At 43.1% G+C, this 26827-nt stretch overlaps 1 protein-coding gene across 1 annotated transcript in view; it reads right to left on the minus strand.

Annotated features, from left to right (window-relative positions):
* mindy4 (MINDY lysine 48 deubiquitinase 4) overlaps positions 1–26827 on the minus strand; it is a 168118-nt gene that overhangs the window by 36446 nt on the left and 104845 nt on the right. The window contains exon 14 of the mRNA XM_067968294.1: positions 5730–5793. Within this exon, the coding sequence (XP_067824395.1) occupies positions 5730–5793 (64 nt within the window). The remainder of the gene's footprint in view (positions 1–5729; positions 5794–26827) is intronic.

The following is a 26827-nucleotide window of genomic DNA, read 5'->3' on the forward strand; positions in this document are numbered from 1 at the left end:
TAATGGTAGGGCGTTGGGGAGAGTTATAGAACAAAGAGATCTGGGAGTACAGGTTCATTGCTCCTTGAAAGTGGAGTCACAGGTGGATAGGGTGGTGAAGAAGGCATTCGGCATGCTTGGTTTCATTGGTCAGAACATTGAATACAGGAGTTGGGATGTCTTGTTGAAGTTGTACAAGACATTAGTAAGGCCACACTTGGAATACCGTGTACAGTTCTGGTCACCCTATTATAGAAAGGATATTATTAAACTAGAAAGAGTGCAGAAAAGATTTACTAGGATGCTACCGGGACTTGATGGTTTGACTTATAGGGAGAGGTTAGATAGACTGGGACTTTTTTCCCTGGAGAGTAGGAGGTTAAGGGGTGATCATATAGAAGTCTATAAAATAATGAGGGGCATAGATAAGGTAGATAGTCAAAATCTTTTCCCAAAGGTAGGGGAGTCTATAACGAGGGGACATAGATTTAAGGTGAGAGGGAGAGATACAAAAGGGTCCAGAGGGGCAATTTTTTCACTCAAAGGTTGGTGAGTGTCTGGAACGCGCTGCCAGAGGCAGTAGTAGAGGCGGGTACAATTTTGTCTTTTAAAAAGCATTTGGACAGTTACATGGGTAAGATGGGTATAGAGGGATATGGGCCAAGTGCAGGCAATTGGGACTAGCTTAGTGGTATAAACTGGGCGACATGGACATGTTGGGCCGAAGGGCCTGTTTCCATGTTGTAAACTTCTATGACTCTATGACCTGCTTTACTTTATATGTACACAAAAATCTCTACACACCTTTCAGCTCCTTTCCATAGTCAATTAACATAGACGGTTGTGGGGTCAAGCCCCACTCCAGAGACTTGAGCACATAATCCAGTCTGACACTTCAGTGCTGTACTGTCGGAAGTGCCGTCATTCGGATGGGACGTTAAACCGAGGCCCCGTCTGCCCTCTCAGGTGGACGTAAAAGATCCCAATGCACTATTTGGAAGAAGAACAGGGGAGTTCTCCCCCAGTGACCTGACCAATATTTATCCCTCAACCAACATCATTAAAAACAGATGATCTGGTCATTATCCCCATTGCTATACATGGGACATTGCTGTGTGCGAATTGGCTGCCATGTTTCCTACATTACAACAGTGACTACACTTCAAAAAGCACTTCATTGGTTGTAAAGCGCTTTGGGATGTCCTGAGGTCATGAAAGGCACTATATAAATGCAAATCTCTCTTTCTTTCTTTAACTGTTCTGTAGGGAAGGAGAGAAATGTAATAAATTATACTACAGGCACAGATGTGTGTATCTTCAACCACCGTTATTACAGGATAATAAAGCTTCCTTTGCCATGATTCATTGTGGCAAGTGCTATTTACTACTTAAATTTATGACTATCTTAACCAAGATCATTACAGATCAGGGAACGAACCTGCGAATTTCCTTGTGTTGTAACTGAGTGCCTTTACACACCGTGCCTTCAGGGGAAGAGCTGAATTAGATGTTTTATAAGCACGCACATAATTCATAACTCCAGTGTGACACTGAGTACAAGGAAGGACTAAGAATGCTATGTTAGCACTGAACTTTTCCTCTCATTGAAGGTATACATACATATATAATGGTACAGTTTTAAAGGGAGTGCAGGAACAGAGAGACCTGGGGCTGTATGTACGCAAATCTTTGAAGGTGGCAGGACCAGTTGAGAAGGCTGTAGACAAAGCATATGGGATCCTTGGGTTTATCAATGGAGACACAGAGGACAAAAGCATGGAAGTTATGCTAAATCTTTATAAAACGCTGGTTAGGCCTCAGGTGGAGTATTGTCTTTAACTTTGGGAAGGATGTCAAGGTGCAGAAGAGATTTACTAGAATGTACCAGGGATGAGGGACTTCAGTTGCATGGAGAGACTGGAGAAGCTGGGATTGTTCTCCTTATAACAATGAAGTTTAAGGGGAGATTTGATAGAGGTGTTCAAAATCATGATTGGTTTTGATAGAGTAAATAAGGAGAAACTGTTTCCAGTGGTAGAAGGGTTGGTAACCAGAGGACACAGATTTAAGGTGATCGGCAAAAGAACGAGCGGCGACATGAGGAAACATTCTTTTATGCAGCGAGTTTTAATGATCTGGAATGCACTGCCTGAAAGGGTGGTGGAAGTAGGTTCAATAGAACATAAGAACATAAGAAATAGGAGTAGGAGTCGGCCAATCGGCCCCTCGATTTCAAAAAGTAACTTTCAAAAGGGAATTGGATAAATACATGAAGGGGAAAAATTTACAGGACTATTGGAAAAGAGCAGGGAGTGGGACTAATTGGAAAGCTCTTTCAAAGAGCTGGCACAGACATGATGGGCCGAATGGCCTCCTTCTGTGCTGTACCATACAATGAAACTATCCATGCATGTAGCAAGATTTTTCTCCTTTCCTACAGAATAGAGACACATTAGCTGACAATGGAAGGAAATTCAAAGATGTATAAAGAAATTTTTTTTCCATAAATATATTAAAATATGAGTCTCAGGCTGTGTACTCTGCGAACTCACATGATATAAACTCCTGTCTGCTACTAAATATTGCTACACTGTTGGATTTTTGACATACGTTATCTAACTAAACAGATTATTTAATTTTTATTCCACTATTCAACAATCTGGTTTACTCAATCTATTGTGTACGATTAAAGCATTGATGCATTTAAGGGGAAGCTAGATAAGCATGTGAGGGAGAAAGGAATAGAAGGATATGCTGAGAAGTAAGGTAGGAGGAGGCTCATGTGCAGCATATAAACACTGGCACAGGCCTGTTGGGCCGAATGGCCTGTTTCTGTGCTGTAATTACTATGTAATTCTATTTAATACATGCCCACCATCAGCATTTTAAGCTGACATCAGCTTTCAACTCAAGTGTCAGCTTTACAGCATTTCACAGGATAAACCAACTTACTTCACTGGCATTGAATCTCGTCAGTATGAGCCAATCAGGTCATTTGGAAAGAGGGCTAAGGGCCTGAGAACCCGATTGGTTGGAGGATGGGACTGCAATCAATCAGATGGTACTTTCTCCCATTGCTTATTTTCACACGTTTGAGGCAGAAAAATTCAGAGTGTGATGATTATTTTCTGAAAGTCACAGTTACAGGGGATGTTTGCTTCGAGTTTCTCTCCATATAAGTCATATACAGTCTATTCCTTTTCACTTAAAGTTGCTTAATTTGAATTACCTGTTCATTCATAGAATCGTAGAATGAGACCATTTGGCCCGTCGTGCCTGTGCCGGCTCTTTGAAAGAGCTATCCAATTAGTCTCACTCCGCTGCTCTCCCCCCATAGCCCTGCAATTTCCTCCTTTTCAAAATATATCCAATTCTCTTTTCAAAGTTACTTTTGAATCTGCTTCCACCACCCCTTCAGGCTGTGCATTCCAGATCAAAATAACTAATTAAAATCATGCAAGAAAACTAATTGTAATTGAAATCATGCAACAAAAAAATACCTCCTTTGCTTTTTATTAATTAAGATTGCTTAATTCCAATTTTTTTTCAAGCAAAAAAAGCAACTTTGAATTATCAGTAGACTTTATATCAAATGAGCTGCTAAAATGCAGCTTCCAAACTTTCTCATTTTCCTCAAAGGAATTGTCTGGGGCATGCTCAGCTGTTGTCTTATGTGTAAGTTTATTTTCTGTGTTGCAGATGTTTTTTGAAATAAGGTGGGTGTTCCCTGGCTTGAGTGCTTTAACTGGCTTCATTTGACAATTCCTTTGACTGTACTAATGGACTTGACAGGGCTTGGAACTAAAATAGTGAGTGGGTTTGAAGCAACGATGCTTTTAATTTAATTGAAAAAAAAAATTGACATTCACATTGAGAATTGCAGTGGGCTCCAAAATGCCAATAAATGCACCTTATCAGGTGTCAAAAATCAAAATATTTGTGTGAGGGAGGGGCATGGCCCCATAGAAAATAAATCTTATGCCTTCAGGACTCCAACCCCCATTATTAGTTTCTAAATCACCAGTCATGTCATCTAACCTTATCAGCATATCCTTCTATTCCTTTCTCCCTCATGTGTTTATCTAGCTCCCCTTAAATGCATCTATGCTATTCGCCTCAACTACTCCATATGGTAGCGAGTTCCAATTCTAACCATTCCCTAGGTAAAGAAATTTCTACTGAATTGCTTATTGAATTTATTGGTGACTATCTTATATTTATGGCCCCTAGCTTTGGATTGCCCCACAAGTGGAAACATCTTCGCTATGTCTACCCTATCTAATCCTTCATAATTTTAAAGACCTCTATTAGGTTATGAGGAGAATTTGAAAAGGTAGTGGGGCTGGAAAAAGACACAGTAATCCAGACTTAAAAAAGTGGAGGATGCAGAGGTGCATCATCCAAAATCACAAGAGCTTCGGGCAATTACAGGAAATAAATGTGACGATGATGTCAGTGTATAAAGCAACGAGTGGTATAAATTCCCATGTCCACACCCACAATGGGAATTACTGATGTAAACTTGGCACACTGTAATTACACCTCCCTCACTGCTGCAATGACGCTAGTGCCAAAAGAGTGTAATTACAGCATGGCAAGTTTACATAGGCAGTTCCCATTATAAATATGGACACAGGAATTTATATGGAAATGAGGCCAGAACGTATCAGCCGTGGTTCAGTTGGTAGCACTCTCATCTCTGAGTCAGAAGGTCAAAAGGTTGTGGGTTCAAGTCCCACTCCAGCGACTTGAGCACAAAAAATCTAAGCTGACACTCCAGTACTATACCGAGGGAGTGCTGCACTGTCAGAAGTGCTGTCTTTCAGATGAGACATTGAGGTGTGGCCCCATCTGCCCTCTCAGGTGGACGTAAAAGATCCCACGGCACTATTTCGAAGAAGAGTAGGGACGTTCTCCCTGGTGTCCTGGCCAATAGTTATTCCTCAACCAACATCACTAAAAAAAAAGATTATCTGGTCATTGTTGCATTGCTGTTTGTGGGACCTCGCTGTGTACAAATTAGCTGCTGCGTTTCCTACATTACAACAGTGACTACACTTCAAAAGTAATTCATTGGCTGTAAAGCGCTTTGGGAGGTCCTGAGGTCGTGAAAGGCGCTATATGAAAGCAAGTCTTTCTTTTTTCTTTTAATTCTGTAACTCTGGTCCAATTATTCCCCGGCCTCTTGACTCCCTGTGTGTAATCCCACACAAGAGATCAACTGGTTTCTGGAAAAATTTGATTAAAATTTACGAGTCTTCCACCATCAAGTCCATCATTTTGGGGAGGAAAGGAAGGAGGCACAATATCCTTTTGGCACTGAGAATTATATTTTGTTAACCTTTCTTGTGAAGATGTGAAAAATGCAGTGTTTCATTTTATAAGAGTATTGAAAAATGCCACTTTTTTTTTTAAGACTCCCTGGTCTCTGCATCTCATGTGCTGCCTGATGCTGTAGACAGGCTCCTGCTCCCACACCCCTCCAAGTCCGCTCCATGCTGGCCAAATGGTGATGTGCAAGTACTGCTTGGAGTGGGTCTTCCTCAGATTCTACCTAAACCCCAGAGCAGTACAACTGAGATTAGAAGTTCAGCGCCATCTAGGGAGTTGACTCTAGGCTCCTCCATTCCCCTAGTACAACATACTAGAATCAAAATACATTTTGCAAAAAAATATATATATCTCCACCTAAAGCACACAACATGACCATTTTTATTTCCTCAGTAGTCCCAGAAAGAAGTTGTACCGACCTGTGTACAGTATCCATGGGCTCCAATCAACGTACTGGTGGGGACATCAAAGTCAGATTTTACTCTGGAAAAATCCAAAATGTTAGCAGTTTATAAAAGTGCTTTAAATTTCCACACTACTGTTGTTTGTGAGCAATCAGCTGTGAATGCAATGAAGCCAGCCATTAAGACACCTTTCCTATATTGTCTCCTTATTCAATGACTGTGACTGCTGGGTAACACGATATTCAATAATTGTAAAATTGTCAACTTATCCAGGAAACCCTATCCGAATAAAAATAATTTATCAAAAGCTTCTAAGTTACTGTGGTTTACAAAGCCAAATCCATTTTAAGGAAAATAGCACGCAAGAGCATAAGGGAAGTCAATGATGAGAAACGGTCATTCGGCCCATCTACTTTTGGCCCATCGAAGTACATCTTATTAGCATTCTTGCTCTCCAACATAGCAACCTGGCACATTTTGAATGACTCTAATGTTTTTGCCTCTACTATCCTGCTTGTCAGATTATTCTAAACCTTTAACACTCTTCGAGTAAAGACATCCTTTAATATTTGTTTTAAACCCAGGTTTGACTGTGAGAGATCGATACAGATGTGCCAGTTAACAATTATCACTCAATACTTTGCTACTGATATGCACTGAAAATCATTTCAGTAACACTGTTATTGCACATTAGGTGGCATAACAACAGGAGGCAAATGTACTGAAGATACATATCTCATTAAAAAAAAGTCAAGCTTAGAGGCAGATGAGAAGACAGGAAGACCTATAACTTTGCCAATAGGCAAGCCAGAGCCTGCCCGTGGCCTGGCGCACGCTCCAACAACACTGATGCAGCAGCAATTACAAGATCAAAAGACTGGTTTGGCTGAAGACAACCCTTTGGTGCCTTTGGCCTCCTGCTTCTCGAATACCAACCCTATGGTCTTCTCATTACAGTATTTAGCTTTTTGCTTTATGTTTACTTTCTTGCTTCCGTCACACACTTTATAAGTTGTGGTTTATGAGGCTGAAGCGGCCTAGTTTACCAAGTCATTCCTCATAACTCTTCCCTTTGACACAAGGGTTTGAAGTCAACTGGTTTGGTGATATGACCCAGCACCCTATTCGCTTTTTTTTAATTGCCATCTCAAAATGTTTGAACGTGGGGAGTAACGAGTTAACTGACATCTGTAGGTGTTCAACTTCCATGAAGTACGCACAGCACCTATTTTTACTTCCATTATGCAGTAACGTGAATTTTTCAATATTGAAATTTATTTACTACTGCTCAGACTAAATGCAAACTCTATTGAGATTTTTTTTAAGACTTTGGCTGCCTTCTTGGAGCCCAAAGTCCCCTTTTAGTTTGACGTCTGAAAATTTAGGAACCTCAGAAAGAAAAGAGGTTCTAGCACGGACCCCAAGCACACTCCACTCAATAACTTCACTAGACACAACCCACTTGCCCTCTACTTCCTTCCCTTTAGCCAGTCACTAACCAAGTCCTTGTCTTATCCTTAATAACCACTGATTTTTGTTGGTGAAGGAGTCTCACAAGCATTATTTCATCAAAGGCCTTCCAGAAGCCAAACCACAATATGTCATAAGGATTCCTCCCGTGAATGTGGCTCGTTACTGCCTCAAAAAAGTCAATGAGGTGAGCTCTACCCTTTTTAAAGCTGTGCTGGCGGTCGTTCGTTATTTTGTTTTCATATAGTTATTTGTGACAAAAATGAAACATTTTTGACAATGGTGGATTACTTATTGAAGTCTACTTTTCTGGTAACAGCACACCCAGAGCTAAGACTGGTTACTGCTATTTCTTTTCAAGCTACAGAGAATATACATATGAGGGGGGGGGGGGGGGGGTTTAATACCTTCCACCCGGAGGAAGCTTGGTAGTACAGGAGTTAAAATCCAAGTGGTCCACTCACTGCTCTTTTCCCGCCCTGTGGCCATCTTAAAGCCGAGTGGCGGAGGAGCCCCATGAAGTTAATATAGTTCCTAATCTCCTTTGTTTTAATATATCTGAGGCTGACTTTTTTTCCAATCTGTAGTCTGTCTGAGGCAATCAGAAATACACAGCTATTCAGAGGCTCCATGATAGCGTTTTGTCAGGTAGGAAGTGAGTGACTATGCTTCAGAGATCAACTATGTGAAGAATAGTAACTAACGGAGTATATAAGGGTTTTCTGTTTGACCCCTGGGGCTCAGACTATTGAACAAGATATTGAACACTTAAAGACTCACTCTGGATTGTAGGGCTTGCAAGTTTGCATGCAGGAATGGCCACTGACACTGAACTCAAGGAAAAAATGTAGCATGATGCTACATGCCCCTCTCCTGCAAAAAGACCCTCCCTTCTCCTCAGCACCTCCCATAGCAGGAATTTCCAAAGCTGAATCCTGGAAGTGTGTCAACCGTTTCCCAGGTATTGCACTGCCTGAAAGAGGGGCGGAAGCAGATTCAATAGTAACTTTCAAAAGGGAATTGGATAAATACTTGAAGGGGAAAAAAACTGCAGGACTATGGAGAAAGAGCAGGGGAGTAGGACTAATTGGATAGCTCTTTCAAAGAGCAGGCATAGGCACAATGGGCTGAATGGCCTCCTTCTGTGCTGTAAGATTCTATTGCTGCAGCCATTTCCACCCCATGGTAGCAGTACAGTTTTTAAAAGGCATCCAGTGGACCTTAAAGAGATATTAGCACCAGACAATTTGCCCCTTTGTTTCACGCGCTGCGATGCTATGCCAATGGAATGACTTTGCATTGCAACATGGGCCACCTCATAGCAGCAGAGGTGGACACCCTGCCAGACCAGCACTGCTCCAGCTGACACAGCGCCAGGCTCCCATTATCAGCCTGAAAGCAGTCAGATGGCCTCCAGCCCAAGCATTCCTCCTTACTGGCCTAAATAAACATTTCTTGCTGCAGATTAGGGAGAGGTTGGTGGTAGGTAGCCCCCTTTCAGATCCTTCAATCTGAAGGGATTGGTGAAAACGATACCGGGGCTAAAAGGGTTAAATTATGAGGACGGGTTGCATAGACTGGGCTTGTACTCCCTCGAGTTTAGAAAATTAAGGGGTGATCTAATTGAGGTGTTTAAAATGATTAAAGGAGTTGATAGGCTACATAGAGAGAAACTATTTCCTCTGGTGAGGGAGTCCAGAACAAGGCTGCATAATCTTAAAATTAGAACTAGGCCTTTCAGGAGTGATGTCAGGAAGCACTTCTTCACACAAAGGGTAGTGGAAATCTGGAACTCTCTTCCCCCAAAAAGCTGTTGAGGTTGGAGGGTCAATTGAAAATTGATAGATTTTTGTTAGGTAGAGGGTCTTAAGGGATATGGAACCGAGGTGGGTAGATGGAGTTAAGATACAGACCAGCCATGATCTAACTGAATGTGGAACAGGATTGAGAGGCTGAACGATCCACTCCAGTTCCTATGTTCTCAACCTCCAACGTCCAATTTCTCTGGGCGAAGCTCTCTGGAGACCTCCGCCCAGTGGAAACCCAGGAAAATAACACAGGTGGCGTTTTGAGGTGAATCTCGTGTCATTAATACAAAATTAAAAGCAGGGAGTGGCACCTGAAAATTCAGGTCAAGTGTAGAGGGGGCAGAGATCCAGAGCAAAACGGGTCTCCATTCCCAATTTCCTCCACCTTACGCTCCAGAGCCAGGCGCACACAGAGCGTTAGGGAGAGGAGAATTGGCCCCATTGTATGAGGATTGCAATGTTGAATATCGAGCTATTGAGTACACAAAGCCATCCGGAAAAAAAAAACAGAACCTGCCTGTAAATCTATCATCTAACTGCATCACATTAGTTCTGGCCAAGCAGCACAATAGCTGAAAGGTTTTTTTTCCCATATTTTCTCCTGAGGTACAACTAAACAATAGGTTATCAAAATAACACCAGTTTTGATATAACATTAGCATTCATACATTTAGCAAAAAAAAACCCCAGCACATCTGCATTTCAGATGTTTTTTTCTGAGAAGTACTTGGGATTTGGGAGTATCCAACACATTATTGAAAGGTTACAAAAACAAACTGCGCCTATTTTTAAAATAATGAATCTTGGGGGGATTTACAATCAACAGCTACAGGAATAATTAAAATCAGGGTGAGAGCTGTTGAACTGCAAATAACCTCTTCACAATATGGTCCCAGTTCTAAGGAATGTGCGTCATTTACTGTTGGCGACAGATACGCTTTAGCCAAGCAAACCATTTTGTTTTAGCTGAAGACCCATCCCTATCCCACGCTGCTAGAGCTAGTCTTGAAGGGGTTGTAGGTTGGAGAATCAGGGCTGCAGTGTTGTAAGCTTTATTTCCAACCCAAGATCCCATTGAGCCTGGCTCCCTTATGGGGACACAAGAGAGGGGAATTTACCTTCTGATCAGTGTTTAGGCGTAGTTTATTACAAGACCTAAAAAGTGGGGGCAGTGTATTAGAGCGCTAATTCACAGCACAACATTTATGTTTCATATTCATGATTTCCCAAGAAATTAGTTTTTAAAAAATCAAATAAGCCACATCCTTCCCCACAAGTGGAGGGGAGTTTTAAAACATCCAAGACAACGGAATTGGGAGGGGGATCAGAAACTCGCTCCGCAGAGCCACCTAGTGGCCAGAACCTAAACTACATTGTTACAGTCAAAATAGCATGAGTGAACGGGAAATGTTGACATGGCAATTTACAGTGGTAATGTTGACAGAATTGTGGGAACAAAAAAATCATAACAATAGGAAGTAAGGTTTGTGAACAGGAAGTATGTACCCTCAGCAATATTTTCAATAACCTTTGAACTTTCATTTTCTCTTGCTCCTGATCTCTAAATATGCTGCCCCACATGTTCCCTGCATCCTCAGTGTTAAAGTCCAAGACTCATTGAACAGTAACTCATTCCTTCCCAGTTCCTCCCTCTTCCCCTTACTCTAAAAACTACTGGCTTTTAAAAATCAAAGTTCAGATGAGATTGCCAATTAGGGCTGGCTGACAAGCTATTAAAACATGTACTCATGCAATTCTGCACGAGTACATCAATCTACTGTGTCATGGAGTAGCCCTTTTCAAGTGGCCCTTGTCCACTCAGTGCCCTGTTGTGTCCTTGAAGGCCTCTCATTGTTCAATTACTGTTTTGCCTACCAATTTTTGATTCCAATCTACGACAAATTACATGTCATTTTATTATTGCAGGAAACACAAGTGACACCGGATTGTGATTCAAGGACTTAGGAAATGGATCTTTCTCAATTGTGCTCGAGTCCCAAATGGACCTCATTTCTCTATTAAAAAATCACATTGTACTCTGTAGAAAAAAAGTCAAATATATGACGAGATTACTATTTCTTCTTTAAAACAAAGACTAACTTTCCCTTAGACTTTCCATCCCCTTCCCCTTTCAGTACAACAATTTTTAGGAGTCGTACAACACCAGGTTATACTCCAACAGCTTTATTTGAAATCACAAGCTTTCAGAGCTTTGCTCCTTCGTCAGGTGAGTGAAGGGTTCCATAAAGGCACAGCATATATAGTCAGAGAACAATGCCTGGTGATTACAGATAATCTTTCTAACTGCCCTTTATCACACCTCGGCAGAGAGATAATCACAGCAATCAAAGGAGTGAATGGTGTTCAGACAGGTTAGTCAGGGAAACATTACATCCAAGAATACTGAATACACAAAGGGTCAAATCACAAAGACAGACAGAGAGAGAGAGAGAGAGAGAGAGAGACACCAGAAAGGCAGAGAGAGCACAGGACCTCCAACCAGCGCAATACACCAGATACATCGATATTTTCTTCCTATGGACCCACGGCGAAGAATCACTGAAGAGACGACACGATAACATCAACAAGTTCCATCCCACCATCAAACTCACCATGGACTACTCCTCAGAATCGGTTTCATTCTTGGACACACGAATCTCCATCAAAGACGGGCACCTCAGCACCTCACTCTACCGCAAGCCCACGGACAACCTCACGATGCTCCACTTCTCCAGCTTCCACCCTAACCACGTCAAAGGTCCCGGCAGATTGGAAAACTGCTAATGTAACACCCTTATTTAAAAAGGGTAGTAGGCAGAAGGCTGGAAATTATAGACCAGTTAGCCTAACATCTGTGGTGGATAAAATTTTGGAGTCTATTATTAAGGAGACAGTAGCGGAACATTTGGATAAACATAATTTAATAGGACAAAGTCAGCATGGCTTTATGAAGGGGAAGTCATGTCTGACAAATTTGCTTGAGTTCTTTGAGGACATAACGTACAGAGTGGATAAAGGGGAACCAGTGGACGTAGTGTATTTGGACTTCCAGAAGGCATTCGACAAGGTGCCACATAAAAGATTATTGCTCAAGATGAAGAATCACTGGATAGGGGGTAATATTCTGCCATGGGTGGAGGATTGGTTATCTAACAGGAAGCAGAGAGTTGGAATAAATGGTACATTCTCGGACTGGCAACCAGTAGCCAGTGGTGTTCCGCAGGGGTCGGTGCTGGGTCCCCAACTCTTTACAATCTATATTAACGATTTGGAGGAGGGGACCGAGTGTAACATATCAAAGTTTGCAGATGATACAAAGATGGGAGGGAAAGTAGAGAGTGAGGAGGACATAAAAAACCTACAGGGGGATATAGACAGGCTGGGTGAGTGGGCGGAGATTTGGCAGATGCAATACAATATTGGAAAATGTGAGGTTATGCACTTTGGCAGGAAAAATCAGAGAGCAAGTTATTATCTTAATGGCGAGAAACTGGAAAGTACTGCAGTACAAAAGGATCTGGGGGTACTAGTGTAAGAAAATCAAAAAGTTAGTATGCAGATGCAACAGGTGATCAAGAAGGCCAACGGAATGTTGGCTTTTATTGCTAGGGGGATAGAATATAAAAACAGGGAGGTATTGCTGCAGTTATATAAGGTATTGGTGAGACCGCACCTGGAATACTGCATACAGTTTTGGTGTCCATACTTAAGAAGACATACTTGCTCTCGAGGCAGTACAAAGAAGGTTCACTCGGTTAATCCCGGGGATGAGGGGGCGGACATATGAGGAGAGGTTGAGTAGATTGGGACTCTACTCATTGGAGTTCAGAAGAATGAGAGGTGATCTTATTGAAACATATAAGATTGTGAAGGGGCTTGATCGGGTGGATGTGGTAACGGTGTTCCTAAGGATGGGTGAAATTAGAACTAGGGGGCATAATCTTAGAATAAGGGGCTGCTCTTTCAAAACTGAGATGAGGAGAAACTTCTTCACTCAGAGGGTAGTAGGCTTTGGAATTTGCTGCCCCAGGAAGCTGTGGAAGCTACATCATTAAATAAATTTAAAACAGAAATAGACAGTTTCCTAGAAGTAAAGGGAATTAGGGGTTACGGGGAACGGGCAGGAAATTGGACATGAATTTAGATTTGAGGTTAGGATCAGATCAGCCACGATCTTATTGAATGGCGGAGCAGGCTCGAGGGGCCGATTGGCCTACTCCTGCTCCTATTTCTTATGTTCTTATGTTCTTAAAGAGGCCATCCCCTATGGACAGGCCCTGCGAATACACAGGATCTGTTCAGACGAGGAGGAGCGCGATGGACACCTACAGACGCTAAAAGACGCCCTCATAAGAACGGGATATGACGCTCGACTCGTCGAACGACAGTTCCGATGGGCCACAGCGAAAAATCGCATAGACCTCCTCAGAAGACAAACACGGGACGCAACCAACAGAGTACCCTTCATCGTCCAGTACTTCCCCGGAGCGGAGAAACTACGCCATGTTCTTCGCAGCCTTCAACATGTCATCGATGACGACGAACAGCTTGCTAAGGCCATCCCCACGCCTCCACTACTCACCTTCAAACAGCCACTTAACCTCAAACAGACCATCGTTCGCAGCAAATTACCCAGCTTTCAGGAGAACAGCGTCCATGACACCACACAACCCTGCCACGGCAACCTCTGCAAGACTTGCCAGATCATCAACACAGATACCACCATCACACGAGAGGACACCACCCACCAGGTACATGGTTCATACCCCTATGACTCGGCCAACATTGTCTACCTCATACGTTGCAGGAAAGGATGCCCCGGAGCATGGTACATTGGCGAGACCATGCAGACACTGCGACAACGGATGAACGGACACCGCACAACAATCGCCAGACAGGAGTGTTCCCTCCCAGTCGGGGAACACTTCAGCAGTCAAGGACATTCAGCCTCCGATCTTTGGGTAAGCGTTCTCCAGCGGCCTTCGAGAAACACAACGTAAAATTGTCGAGCAGAAATTAATAGCCAAGTTCCGCACCCATGAGGATGGCCTCAACCGGGATCTTGGGTTCATGTCACGCTACATGTAACCCCACCAGTGAAAAAAAGTTATCTGTTTTTAATACAACTGGTCATTCTCTCTCTCTCTCTCTCTCTGCCTTTCTGGTCTCTCTCTCTCTCTCTCTCTTTGTGATTTGACCCTTTGTGTATTCAGTATTCTTGGATGTAATGTTTCCCTGACTAACCTGTCTGAACACCATTCACTCCTTTGATTGCTGTGATTATCTCTCTGCCGAGGTGTGATAAAGGGCAGTTAGAAAGATTATCTGTAATCATCAGGCATTGTTCTCTGACTATATATGCTGTGCCTTTATGGAACCCTTCACTCACCTGACGAAGGAGCAAAGCTCCGAAAGCTTGTGATTTCAAATAAAGCTGTTGGAGTATAACCTGGTGTTGTACGACTCCTTACATTTGTCCACCCCAGTCCATCACCGGCATCTCCACAACAATTTTTAGGAACTGGAAAACTGATTAGGGCCAAGAAAGCATGTCCACTTTCAACCAAATCTAGGCTGGCACACCACTGCATCACTGAGGGACTGCTGCACTGTCAGAGGTGCCGTCTTTTGGGTGAGACATTAAGCCTCGTCTGCCCTCTTAGGTGGACATAAAAGATCCTGTGGTACTATTTTGAAGAAGAGCAGGGGAGTTCTCCCCAGTGCCCTGGCCAATATTTATCTCTCAACCAACAACACTAAAAAAAAAGATTATCTGGTCATTTACTTCACAGCTGTTTGTGAGACCTTGCTGTGCGCAAATTGGCTGCTACGTTGCCTACATTACAACAGTGACTACACTTCAAAAGTATTTCATTGGCTGTAAAATGCTTTTGGACGTCCTGAGGTCGTGAAAGGCGCTGTTTAAATGCAAGTTCTTCCTTATCTCACCGTAACGCCTGATCCATTCTTTCTCCAGAAACACATCTAATTGCCGTTCTACGACTTCAATAACAGAAAATTAAGGGCACAAAAGGAGGCCATTCAGCCCATTGTGTCTATGCCAGTCGAAAGAGAGCTACCCAGCCTAATCCCACTTTCCAGCACTTGGTCTGTAGTCTTGTAGGTTATAGCATTTCAAGTGTATATCCAAGTGCTTTTTAAATGTGATGAGGGTTTCTGCCTCTACCACCCTTTCAGGAAGTGAGTTCCAGATCCCTACCACCATCTGGGCGAAAAAAATTTCCTCAGCTCCCCTCTAATCCTTCTACCAATTACTTTAAATCTATGCTCCCTGGTTACTAACCTCTCTGCGAAGGGAAATAGGTTCTTCCTGTCCACTCTATCTAGGCCCCTCTATTAAATCAACCCTGAGCCTCCTTTGTTCTAAAGAAAACAACCCAAGCCTATCCAATCTTTCCTCATAGCTAAAATTCTCCAGTCCTGGCAACGTCCTCATAAATCTTGTTTGTACCCTCTCTAGCACAATCACATCTTTCCTGTCATGTGGGAAAGATGTGATTGTGCTAGAGAGGGTACAAACAAGATTTATGAGGACGTTGCCAGAACTGTACGCAGTACTCAAGCTATGGTCCAACTAGTGTTTTATACAGTTCTAGCATAACCTCTCTGCTTTTATATTCTATGCCTCGGCTAATAAAGGAAAGTATCCCGTATGCCTTCTTAACCACCTTATTTACCTGTCCTGCTACCTTCAGGGATCTGTGGACATGCACTCCAAGGTCCCTCGCTTCCTCTACACCTCTCAGTATCCTCCCATTTATTGTGTATTCCCTTGCCTTGTTTGCCCTCCCCAAATGCATTACCTCAAACTTCTCCGGATTGAATTCCGTTTGCCACTTTTCTGCCCACCTGACCAGTCCAATGATATCTTCCTGCAGTCTACAACTTTCCTCCTCACTATCAACCACACGGCCAATTTTTGTATCATCTGCAAACTTATTAATCATGCCCTCTACATTTAAGTCTAAATCATTGATACATATCACAAAAAGCAAGGGACCTAGTACTGAGCCCTGCGAAGCCCCACTGGAAACAGCCTTCCAGTCACAAAAACACCCGTCGACCATTACCGTTTGCTTCCTGCCACTGAACCAATTTTGGATCCAATTTGCCACTTTCCCTTGGATCCCATGGGCTTTTACTGTTTTGACCAGTCTGCCATGTGGGACCTTGTCAAAAGCCTTGATAAAATCCATGTAGATTACATCAAACGCGTTACCCTCATCGATCCTCCTTGTTATCTCCCCAAAAAATTCAATCAAGTTAGTCAGACAAGACCTTCCCTTGACAAATCCATGTTGATTGTCCTTGATTAATCCGTGCCTTTCTTAATGACGGTTTATACTGACCATCAGAATTGATTCCAATAATTTGCCCACCACCGAGGTTAGACTGACTGGTCTGTAATTATCAGGTCTATCCTTTTCTCCCTTTTTAAACAACGGTACAACATTAACAGTCCTCCAATCCTCCGGCACCAAACCTGTAGCCAGAGAGGATTGGAAAATGATGGTCAGAGCCTCCGCTATTTCCTCCCTTGCTTCTTTTAACAGCCTGGGATATATTTCATCCAGGCCTGGCGATTTATCTACTTTCAAAGATGCTAAACCCCTTAATACTTCCTCTCTCACTATGTTTATCCCATCCAATATTTCACATTGCTCCTCAACTACAATCTCTGCCTCGTCCCCCTCTTTTGAGAAGACAGATGCAAAGTATTCATTAAGAACCATACCCACATCTTCCGCCTCCACACATAGGTTACCTTTTTGGTCTCTAATAGGCCCTACTCTTTCCTTAGTTACCCTCTTGCTCTTTATGTATTTATAAAACATTTTGAGTTTTCCTTAATTTTACTTGCCAATATTTTTTCATTCCCTCTCTTTGCTTTCCTAATTTCCTTTTTAATTTCACCCCTGCACTTTCTATACTCCTCTGGGCTTTCTGCAGTATTGCGCTTTCGGTGTCTGACATAAGCTTCCCTTTTTTGCCTTATCTTGCCCTGTAGCCTTCTCTAGTAACTTATTCTATAACTCTATTACCCTTTTGATGAAAAAATGTCATCTGACTTCCCTTCTTACACTTAACATCCAAATTTTTAACCTATATCCCTGTACATTTCCTATATCACACAAATAGAAGTTATATGCTTCATTTGTAGACTCCTAAATTTGGTGCAAGTCCCCGGCTTTTTGACTCTCCTAGGGGGTGGGAGGGAAGGCATGATTGGTGCATGGACACAAAATCAGCCAAACGATGGGAATGAACATGTATGAGCCTGAAGAATTTTTCGTATCATGTATCCATCAACATAAACATGTTGGCGTGGAAACTGGATGGTGCCGCGCCTTATCCAAGCACAAAATGGGCACCTACACATCCGATTCGGTGGGCGGGGCATGCTCATTAAGCGCCACAAGTGCACCGCCCGCCTTATTGGTAAACAACTGTTTGAGGCCCACTTTGTAAAACTGGGCTGCCTTGAACGCAGCAGGCACCAGGCTGGCTGCATTCAGGAAAACGCGGTCTAACCCATGGTCGTTACAGGGAACGCTGGAGGCTACCACCAAAACGGTAAGTTTTTAAAAGAAAAATACATGAACGTGGAGCCGGGAGGTGCAGCAGTGCTCCTCCTGGCTGCATTGCACTGGCGAAAACCGATGCTGGCCCCTGTTCAGCCTCATCCCGATCGCCCCCTCCCGATAAGTCCAAAAGGCTGCAATACTGAGGGGACTTCGTTGACACCTTTCAGTGTGTGACTGGAATCTCTTTGTTGGTGACTCCCCTACATCACAAAAGCTATGTTTGCTGAAATCAATAGGTAGGTGTGTTTTACATGATACTCAATGTTAATCTGTTCTTAGCACCTGTCAGTACCAGCGAGGCCCTAGCACTGAGTGTACCTCGGAGTCTTCAGTGCCAGCCAGTGTTGACATGTCACTGGTCCTTGGCACTGATTTGGTGCTGGGAGTGTTCAGCAATGTCCAGCTGGGAGTGAACATCTTTCTTCGGTTTTACCTATTTGCAATTTTATCCTGGATAATATTGGGCCTATGATTTAGTCAATTTTTTAGGGGTTACGGTTTCAGAACCTGAGGCAAAATTGGCAAACATTTGTATCTTGTTTGGACAAGTATTTTGTGCATTCATCGTTATGCATAAAACTCTTTGGCAGAAGATAGTATTGGCATACTGTGCCAGCTGTGGAACATGGGAACAGCAGTAGGCCTTTCAGCCACTTGAGCCTGCTCCGCCATTCAGTTAGACCATGGCTGATCTGCACCTCAACTCCATATCTCTTGACACCCTTACCCAACAAAAAAACAATCTATCGATCTCAGTCCTGAAAGCTCCAATTGTTCCAGCATCCACAGCCTTTTGGGAGCAAGGAGTTTGTTTGAATGCAGGCAATAACAACAACAACTTGCATTTATATAGCGCCTCTGTTAATAAAAATGTCCCAAGGCGCTTCAAAGGAGTGTTACCAGACAAAATTTCACTCCGAGCCACATAAACAGATATTTGGACAGGTGACCAAAAGCTTGGTCAAAGAGGTAGGTTTTCAGGAGCAGCTTCAAGAAGAAGAGAGAGGTAGAGAGGCATAGACGAATTCATAGAATGTATTCAAGACGGTTTCCTAGAGCAATACGTCATGGAACCAACTAGGGAACAGGCTATTTTAGATCTTGTATTGTGAATTGAGATAGGGTTAAATAGTAATCTCACAGTAAAAGAACTCTGGGGAAGAGCAATCATAATATGATAGAATGTCACATTGAGTTTGAAAGTAATGTAGTTAAGTCAGAAACTAGAGTCTTAAATTTAAATAAAGCCAATTACATAGGTATGAGGGGTGAGTTGTCAAAGGTAGATTGGGAAATTAAATTAAAGGGTTTGACAGTTCAAAAGCAATGGCAAACATTTAAAGAAATATTTCAATATTCGCAAAAAATATACATTCCATTGAGAAATAAAAACTCCACGGGAAAAGTGATCCACCAGTGGCTAACTAAAAAAGTTAAGGACAGTATTAGATTGAAAGAAGAGGCCTATAATGTTGCCAAGAAGAATAATAAGCTTGGGGATTGGGAGAGTTTTAGAAACCAACAAAGGACGATCAAAAAATTGACAGAAAGGGAGAAAATAGAATATGAAAGTAAACTAGGAAGAAATATAAAAAAGGATTGTAAGAGCTTCTACAAGTATGTAAAAAGGAAGAGAGTAGCAAAAGTAATTGTTGGTCCCTTAGAGGCTGAGACAGGAGAAATTATAATGGGGAAATCAGGAAATGGCAGATGTGTTAAACAAATATTTTGTATCTGTCTTCACAGTAGAAGACACAAAAAACATACGAAAAATAGTGGGGAACCAAGGATAAATGAGAGTGAGGAACTTAAAACAATTAATATCACTAGAGAAAAAGTACTGGACAAACTAATGGGGCTAAAAGCCAACAAATCCCTTGGACCTGATGTCCTACACCCGAGGTTCTAAAAGAGGTGGCTGCAGAGATAGTGGATGCATTGCTTATGATCTTCCAAAACTCTCTAGTTTCTGGAACGGTCCCAGTGGCTCGGAAGGTAGCAAATGTTACCCCGCTATTCAAGAAGGGAGGGAGAGAGAAAACAGGGAACTAAAGGTCAGTTATCCTGACATGGGTGGTCGTGAAAATGCTGGAATCCATTATTAAGGAAGTGGTAACAGGGCACTTAGAAAATCGTAATATGATTAGGCCGAGTTAACATGGTGTTATGAAAGGGAAATCATGTTTGACAAATTTATTAGAATTTTTTGAGGCTGTAACTAGCAGGGTAGATAAAGGAGAATCAGTAGATGTAGTATATTTGGATTTTCAAAAGGCATTCGAAAAGGTGTCACATAAAAGGTTGTTACACAAGGTAAGGGCTCATAGGGTTGGGGGTGATATATTAGCATGGATAGAGGATCGGTTGAAGGACAGAAAATAGAGAGCAGGGATAAACGGGGAACTGGAAACTGTTAAAGTGGTGGAGGGCGTCAGAAGAGTCGCGGATATAGGTCGGAAGAGATTGCACAAGGGGAGAAAAAATTGAGTCAAGGTAGGAGGAAACAAGTTCCGTGGGGCAAGAACAGGCTGAAACGATGGGTCTCCCAAGGTAGTCCTGTTTGTGGAAAAGGATAGTTCGGTTATTGTTGACGTTTCAGCAGGAGCAGTGCTGCCCAATTCCCAAGCTAAAACCTGAAAAAGAAGGAAGCATGGACTGGCCAGTTTTCGAAACATATGGGGCGATTTTAACCCTAACCACCCGGCAGAAACTGGCTGGACGACCGACCCGCTGACGTCCAGCATTGATCCCACCATCATCAATTTTAACCTGATCTTCTAGGCAGGCGGCAAGGACACCCGTTTGAAGCCGGCGGGGTCCTTCTTCAAATATGCAGACTGGAGTCCGATCGGGCCCTGACAGCAACTTTAACTATGGCCGAAGTGGGGAAGCCATTCTGACTCTCCCTTCCAAGTGAAGACAGCAGCAAGAGCATACGGGTCCAGAAGAGGACATTTAAGATACGTTTCACTTTACTCTCCTTATGGGGCCAACAGGAGCCGGAGTGCTCTTCCATGCCCCATGAGGAAATGTAGGCCCTCCTGCTTCGGATTCAGCCCCCCCCCGCTCAAGACCTTCCTGAAACCACCACAACACGACTGACCCGAGTTCTGGCTAACCTCCTTTTGGTGCCATCTCACCTGCCAGCCAACTGCCATTTCCCACCCATTTCGGACATCGATGACATGCAGAAGGGGCCTGGGAGCTTTTAACACACGCTGCCAAGGTCCATGGGAGGGGATGTGTAAGGGTTGGCACTTGCCATGCTTGCCGCCCGACCTGAACCCGCTCCAGGTGAAAATCAGGGCGACCGAGTGACTGTCTGACCTACTACGTAAAAACATAAGAAATAGGAGCAGGAGTAGGCCATACGGCCCCACGAGCCTGCTCCGCCATTCAATAAGATCATGGCTGATCTTCGACCTCAACTCCACTTTCCCGCCCGATCCCCATATCCCTTGATTCCTTTAGAATCCAAAAATCTATCTATCTCAGCCTTGAATATACTCAACGACTCAGCATCCACAGCATTCTGGGGTAGAGAATTCCAAAGATTCACAACCCCCTAAGAGAAGAAATTCCTATTCATCTCAGTCTTATCCTGAGACGATGCTCCCCAATTCTAGACTCTCCAGCCAAGGAAAACAGCCTCTCAGCATCTACCCTGTCAAGCCCTCTAAGAATTTAATACGTTTCAATGAGATCACCTCTCATTCTTCTAAACTCCAGAGAATATAGGCCCATTCTACTCAATCTCTCCTCACAAGACAACCTTCTCATCCCAGAAATCAATCTAGTGAACTTTCGTTGCACCGCCTCTAAGGCAAGTATATCCTTCCTTAGGTAAGGAGACCAAAACTGTACGCAGTGATCTCATCAAAGCCCTGTACATTGCAGCAAGACTTCCTTAGTCTTGTACTCCAACCACCTTGCAATAAAGGCCAACATGCCATTTGCCTTCCTAATTGCTTGCTGTACCTGCATGTTAACTTTCTGTAGGACAGAAACAGAGAAAATAGGAGCAAGAGTAGGCCATTCGGCCCTTCGGGCCTGCTCCACCATTCAAAATGATCATGGCTGATCGTTTAACTCAGTACCCTGTTCCCGCTTTTTCCCCATATCCCTTGATCCCTTTAGCATTAAGAAATATATCTATTTCCTTCTTGAATACATCTAATGACTTGGCCTCCAATGTCTTCTGTGGTACAGAATTCCACAGGTTCACGACCCTCTGAAATTTCTCCTTATCTCGGTTCTAAATGTCATATCCCGTACCCTGAGACTGTGACCCCTGGTTCTGGACTCCCCAGCCATCGGGAACATCCTCCCTGCATCTAGTCTGTCTAGTCCTGTTAGAATTTTATATGTTTCGATGAGATCACCTCTCATTCTTCTAAACTCTAGTGGTCCCAATGTCCCAGGAATCTAAATCCCTCCCTCCTACACCATCCCTGCAGCCACGCATTCATCTGGTCTATTCTCCTGTTCCTATACTCACTAGCACGTGGCACTGGTAGTAATCCTGAGATCACTACCTTTGAAGTCCTACTTTTTAATTTATCTCCTAACTCCTTAGATTCACCTTGCAGGACCTCATCCCTTTTTTTAACCTACGTACCGATACGGACCACGACTACTGGCTGTTCACCCTCCCCCTCCAGAATGCCCTGCAGCCGTTCCGTGACATCCTTGACCCTAGCACCAGGGAGGCAACATACCATTCTGGAGTCATGTTTGCGGCCGCAGAAATGCCTATCTGTTCCCCTTACAATTGAATCCCCTATCACTATAGCCCTGCCACTCTTACCCCTCCCCTCCTGTGCAGCAGAGCCACCCGTGGCGCCACAAACTTGGCTCTTGCTGCACAGGAGGGGAGGAATATATTCAAGCCATCTCCCCCAACAGTATCCAAAGCGGTATATCTGTTTGAGAGGGATATGGACCTAGGGGACTCCTGCTATACCTGCCTGGTTCTTTTACTTTGCCTGGCGGTCACCCATTTCCTTTCTGCCTGCGTAATCTTAACCTGTGGTGTGACCACCTCACTGAACGTGCTATCCACGATAATCTCAGCATCACGGATTCTCCACAGTGAATCCACCCGCAGCTCCAGCTCCGAAATGCGGTTAACCAGAAGCTGTGGCTGGACACACTTCCTGCACACATGGTCGCCAGGGACATCTGTAGTGTCCATGACTTCCCACATAGTGCAGGAGCAGCATATCACGGGTGCCAGCTCTGCTGCTATGACTTGCCTTAGATTTACACTGCGCTCACCTCTCGGACTCTCTTCCCGTTCTCGGATTCTCCTCTCACTCTCGGGACTCTCTTTTTACACTGCACTCACCTCTCGGACTCTCCTCCCGCGCTCGGACAGGCTATACAGCAAGAAATAATGGGGACCTGTGAGAAAGTAACAGCGATAATCATAGGTGATTTTAATCTACATATAGATTGGAAGAATCTGATTCGTAAAGGTAGCCTGGAAGATGAGTTCATAGAGTGCTTTTGGGACAGTTTTTTAGAGCAGCACATGCTAGAGCCAACCGGAGAGCAGGTTATTCTAGATCTGGTAATGTGTAATGAGACAAGATTAATAATGACCTCACTGTAAAGGAGCCTCTAGGTAGCCGTGATCACAATATGATTGAATTTTGCATTCAGTTTTAGGGAGAGAAGAGTAGGTCTAAGACTAGTGTTTTAAACTTAAATAAGGGCAATTATGAGGGCATGAAGACAGAGCTGGCTAAAGTGAACTGGGAAATTAGGTTAAGGGATAGGTCATTAGAGATGCAGTAGCAGACATTTAATGAGATATTTCAAAACACTCAGCAAAGATACATTCCAGTGAGGAAGAAAGACTAGGGGAAGGATGTACCATCCGTGGTTAACTAAGGAAGTTAAAGATAGTATCAAATTGAAAGAAAAAGCATACAATTCCACGAAGATTAGTGGCAGCTCAGAAGATTGGACAGAATATAAAAAACAGCAAAGAATGACAAATTGAATAATAAAGAAGGAAAAATTAGAGTGCGAGAGAAAGCTAGCTAGAAAAATAAAAACAGATACTAAGAGTTTCTACAGGTATTTAAAAAGGAAAAGAGTAAGTAAAGTGAGCGTTGGTCCTCTAGAGAGAGTCTGGGGAATTAATAATGGAGAATAAGGAAATGGCGAATGAATTGAACAGATATTTTGCATCCGTCTTCACTGTAGAGGATACAAATAACATGCCAGAAATAATTGTGAATCAAGAGGTGAAAGGGAAGGAGGAACTTAAAACATTTACAATCACCAGGGAAAGGGTTCTGAAAAAATTATTAGAACTAAGAGCTGACAAGTCCCCAGGTCCTGATGGACTTCATCCTCGGGTCTGAAAAGAAGTGGCTGCAGAGATAGTAGATGCATTGGTATTAATTTTCCAAAATTCCCTAGATTCTGGAAGGGTCCCATCAGATTGGAAACTAGCGAATGTAACTCCTCTATTCAAGAAAGGAGGGAGACAGAAAGCAGGAAACTAAAGGCCAGTTAGCTTAACATCCATCATAGGGAAAATGCTGGAATCTATTATTAAGGAGGTTATAGCAGGGCACTTAGAAAATCTCAATGCAATCAGGCAGTCAACACGGCTTTGTGAAAGGGAAATCATGTTTGACTAATTTATTAGAGTTCTTTGAAGAAGCAACAAGTGACGTGGATAAAGGGGATCCTGTGGATGTGGTGTACTTGGATTTCCAGAAGGCATTTGACAAGGTGCCACATCAAAGACTACTACACAAAATAAGAGCTCATGGTGTAGGGGGTAACATATTAGCATGGATAAAGGATTGGTTAGCTAACAGGAAACAGAGAGTAGGCATAAATGGGTCATTTTCAGGTTGGCAAGATGTAATGAGTGGAGTGCCACAGGGATCAGTGCTTGGGCCTCAACTATTTACAATCTATATCAATGACTTGGATGAAGGGACCGAATGCATGGTTGCTAAATTTGCTGATGTCACAAAGTTAGGTAGGAAAGTAAGTTGTGAAGAGGACATAAGGAATCTGCAAAGGGATATAGATAGGTTAAGTGAGTGGGCAAAAATTTGGCTGATTGAGTATAATGTGGGAAAATGTGAACGTGTCCACTTTGGCAGGAGGAATAGAAAAGCAGTATATTATTTAAATGGAGAGAGAATGCAGAACGCTGAGGTACAGAGGGACTTGGGTGTCCTATTGTATGAATCACAAAAAGTTATATGCAGGTACAGCAAGTGATTAGGAAGGCAAATGGAATGTTGTCATTTATTGCAAGGGGAATGGAATAAAAAGTAGAGATGTTTTGCTACAGTTGTACAGGGCATTGGTGAGACCACATCTAGAATACTGTGTGCAGATTTGGTCTCCTTATTTAAGAATGGACATAATTGCTTTAGAGGCAGTTGAGAGAAGGTTCACTCGACTGATTCCTGAGATGAGGGGGTTATTTTATGAGAAAAGGTTGGATAAATTGGGCCTGCATACATTGGAGTTTAGAACAATGAGAGGTGATCTTATTGAAACATATAAGACCCTGAGGGGACTGGAAGGGTTAAATGCTGAGAGGATGTTTCCCCTTGTGGGAGAGACTAGAACTAGGGGCCACAGTTTAAAAATAAGGGGTTTCCCATTTAAGATGGAGATGAGGAGAATTTCTTTCTCTCAGAGGGTCGTGAGTCTGTGGAACTCCCTTCCCCAGAGAGCGGTGGAGGCAGGGTCATTGAATATTTTTAAGGCTGAGTTAGATAGATTCCTGATTAACAAGGAAGTCAAAGGTTATAGTAGGTAGACAGGAAAGTAGGGTTGAGGTCATAATCAGATCAGCCATGATCTTATCAAATGGTAGAGCAGGCTCGAGGGGCCAAATGGCCTACTCCTGCTCTTAATTCGTATGTTTGTATGTGTTTCGTGTACAAGGACTCCCAATTCCCTCTGGACACCAACATTTAATAGTTTCTCACCATTTAAAAAATATTCTGTTTTTCTATTCTTTCAACCAAAGTGAATAACCTCACATTTCCCCACATTGTACTCTATCTGCCACCTTCTTGCCCATTCACTTAACCTGTCTATATCCCTCTGCAGACTCTTTGTGTGCTCGTCACAGCTTACTTTCCCATCGAGCTTTGTATCGTCAGCAAACTTGGATACATTACACTCGGTCCCGTCATCTAAATTGTAAATAGCTGAGGCCCAAGCACCGATCCGTGTGGCACTCCACTATTTACAGCCTGCCAACCTGAAAATGACTTGTTTTTTTCCCTATTTCTGTTTTCTGTCAGTTAACAAATCCTCTATCCATGCTAATATATTACTCCCAACCCCATGAGCCCTTATCTTAGGAACATAGGAACAGGAGTAGGCCATTCAGCCCCTCGTGCCTGCTCCGCCATTTGATAAGATCATGGCTGATCTGTGATCGAACTCCATATACCCGCCTTTGGCCCATATCCCTTAATACCTTTGGTTGCCAAAAAGCTATCTATCTCACATTTAAATTTAGCAATTGAGCTAGTATCAATTGCCGTTTGCGGAAGAGAGTTCCAAACTTCTACCAACCTTTGTGTGTAGAAATGTTTTCTAATCTCGCTCCTGAAAGGTCTGGCTCTAATTTTTAGACTGTGCCCCCTACTCCTAAAATCTCCAACCAGCGGATAGAGTTTCTCTCTATCCACCCTATCTGTTCCCCTTAATATCTTATAAACTTCGATCAGATCACCCCTTAACCTTCGAAACTCTAGAGAATACAACCCCAATTTGTGTAATCTCTCCTCGTAACTTAACCCTTGAAGTCCGGGTATCATTCTGGTAAACCTACGCTGCACTCCCTCCAAGGCCAATATGTCCTTCCGAAGGTGCGGTGCCCAGAACTGCTCACAGTACTCCAGGTGCGGTCTAACCAGGGTTTTGTATAGCTGCAGCATAACTTCTGCCCCCTTGTACTCTAGTCCTCTAGTCCTCTAGATATAAAGGCCAGCATTCCATTAGCCTTCTTGATTATTTTCTGCACCTGTTCATGACACTTCAATGATCTATGTACCTGAACCCCTAAGTCCCTTTGGTCATCCACTGTTTTTAACTTTGTACCATTTAGAAAGTACCCTGTGCTATCCTTTTTTGATCCAAAGTGGATGACCTCACATTTGTCTGCAATGAATTCCATTTGCCACAGTTTTGCCCATTCACCTAATCTATCAATATCGCTTTCTGATTT

This window comes from Heptranchias perlo, chromosome 2 (assembly GCF_035084215.1).
Source record: "Heptranchias perlo isolate sHepPer1 chromosome 2, sHepPer1.hap1, whole genome shotgun sequence".
NCBI classification, from domain to species: Eukaryota; Metazoa; Chordata; class Chondrichthyes; order Hexanchiformes; family Hexanchidae; genus Heptranchias; species Heptranchias perlo.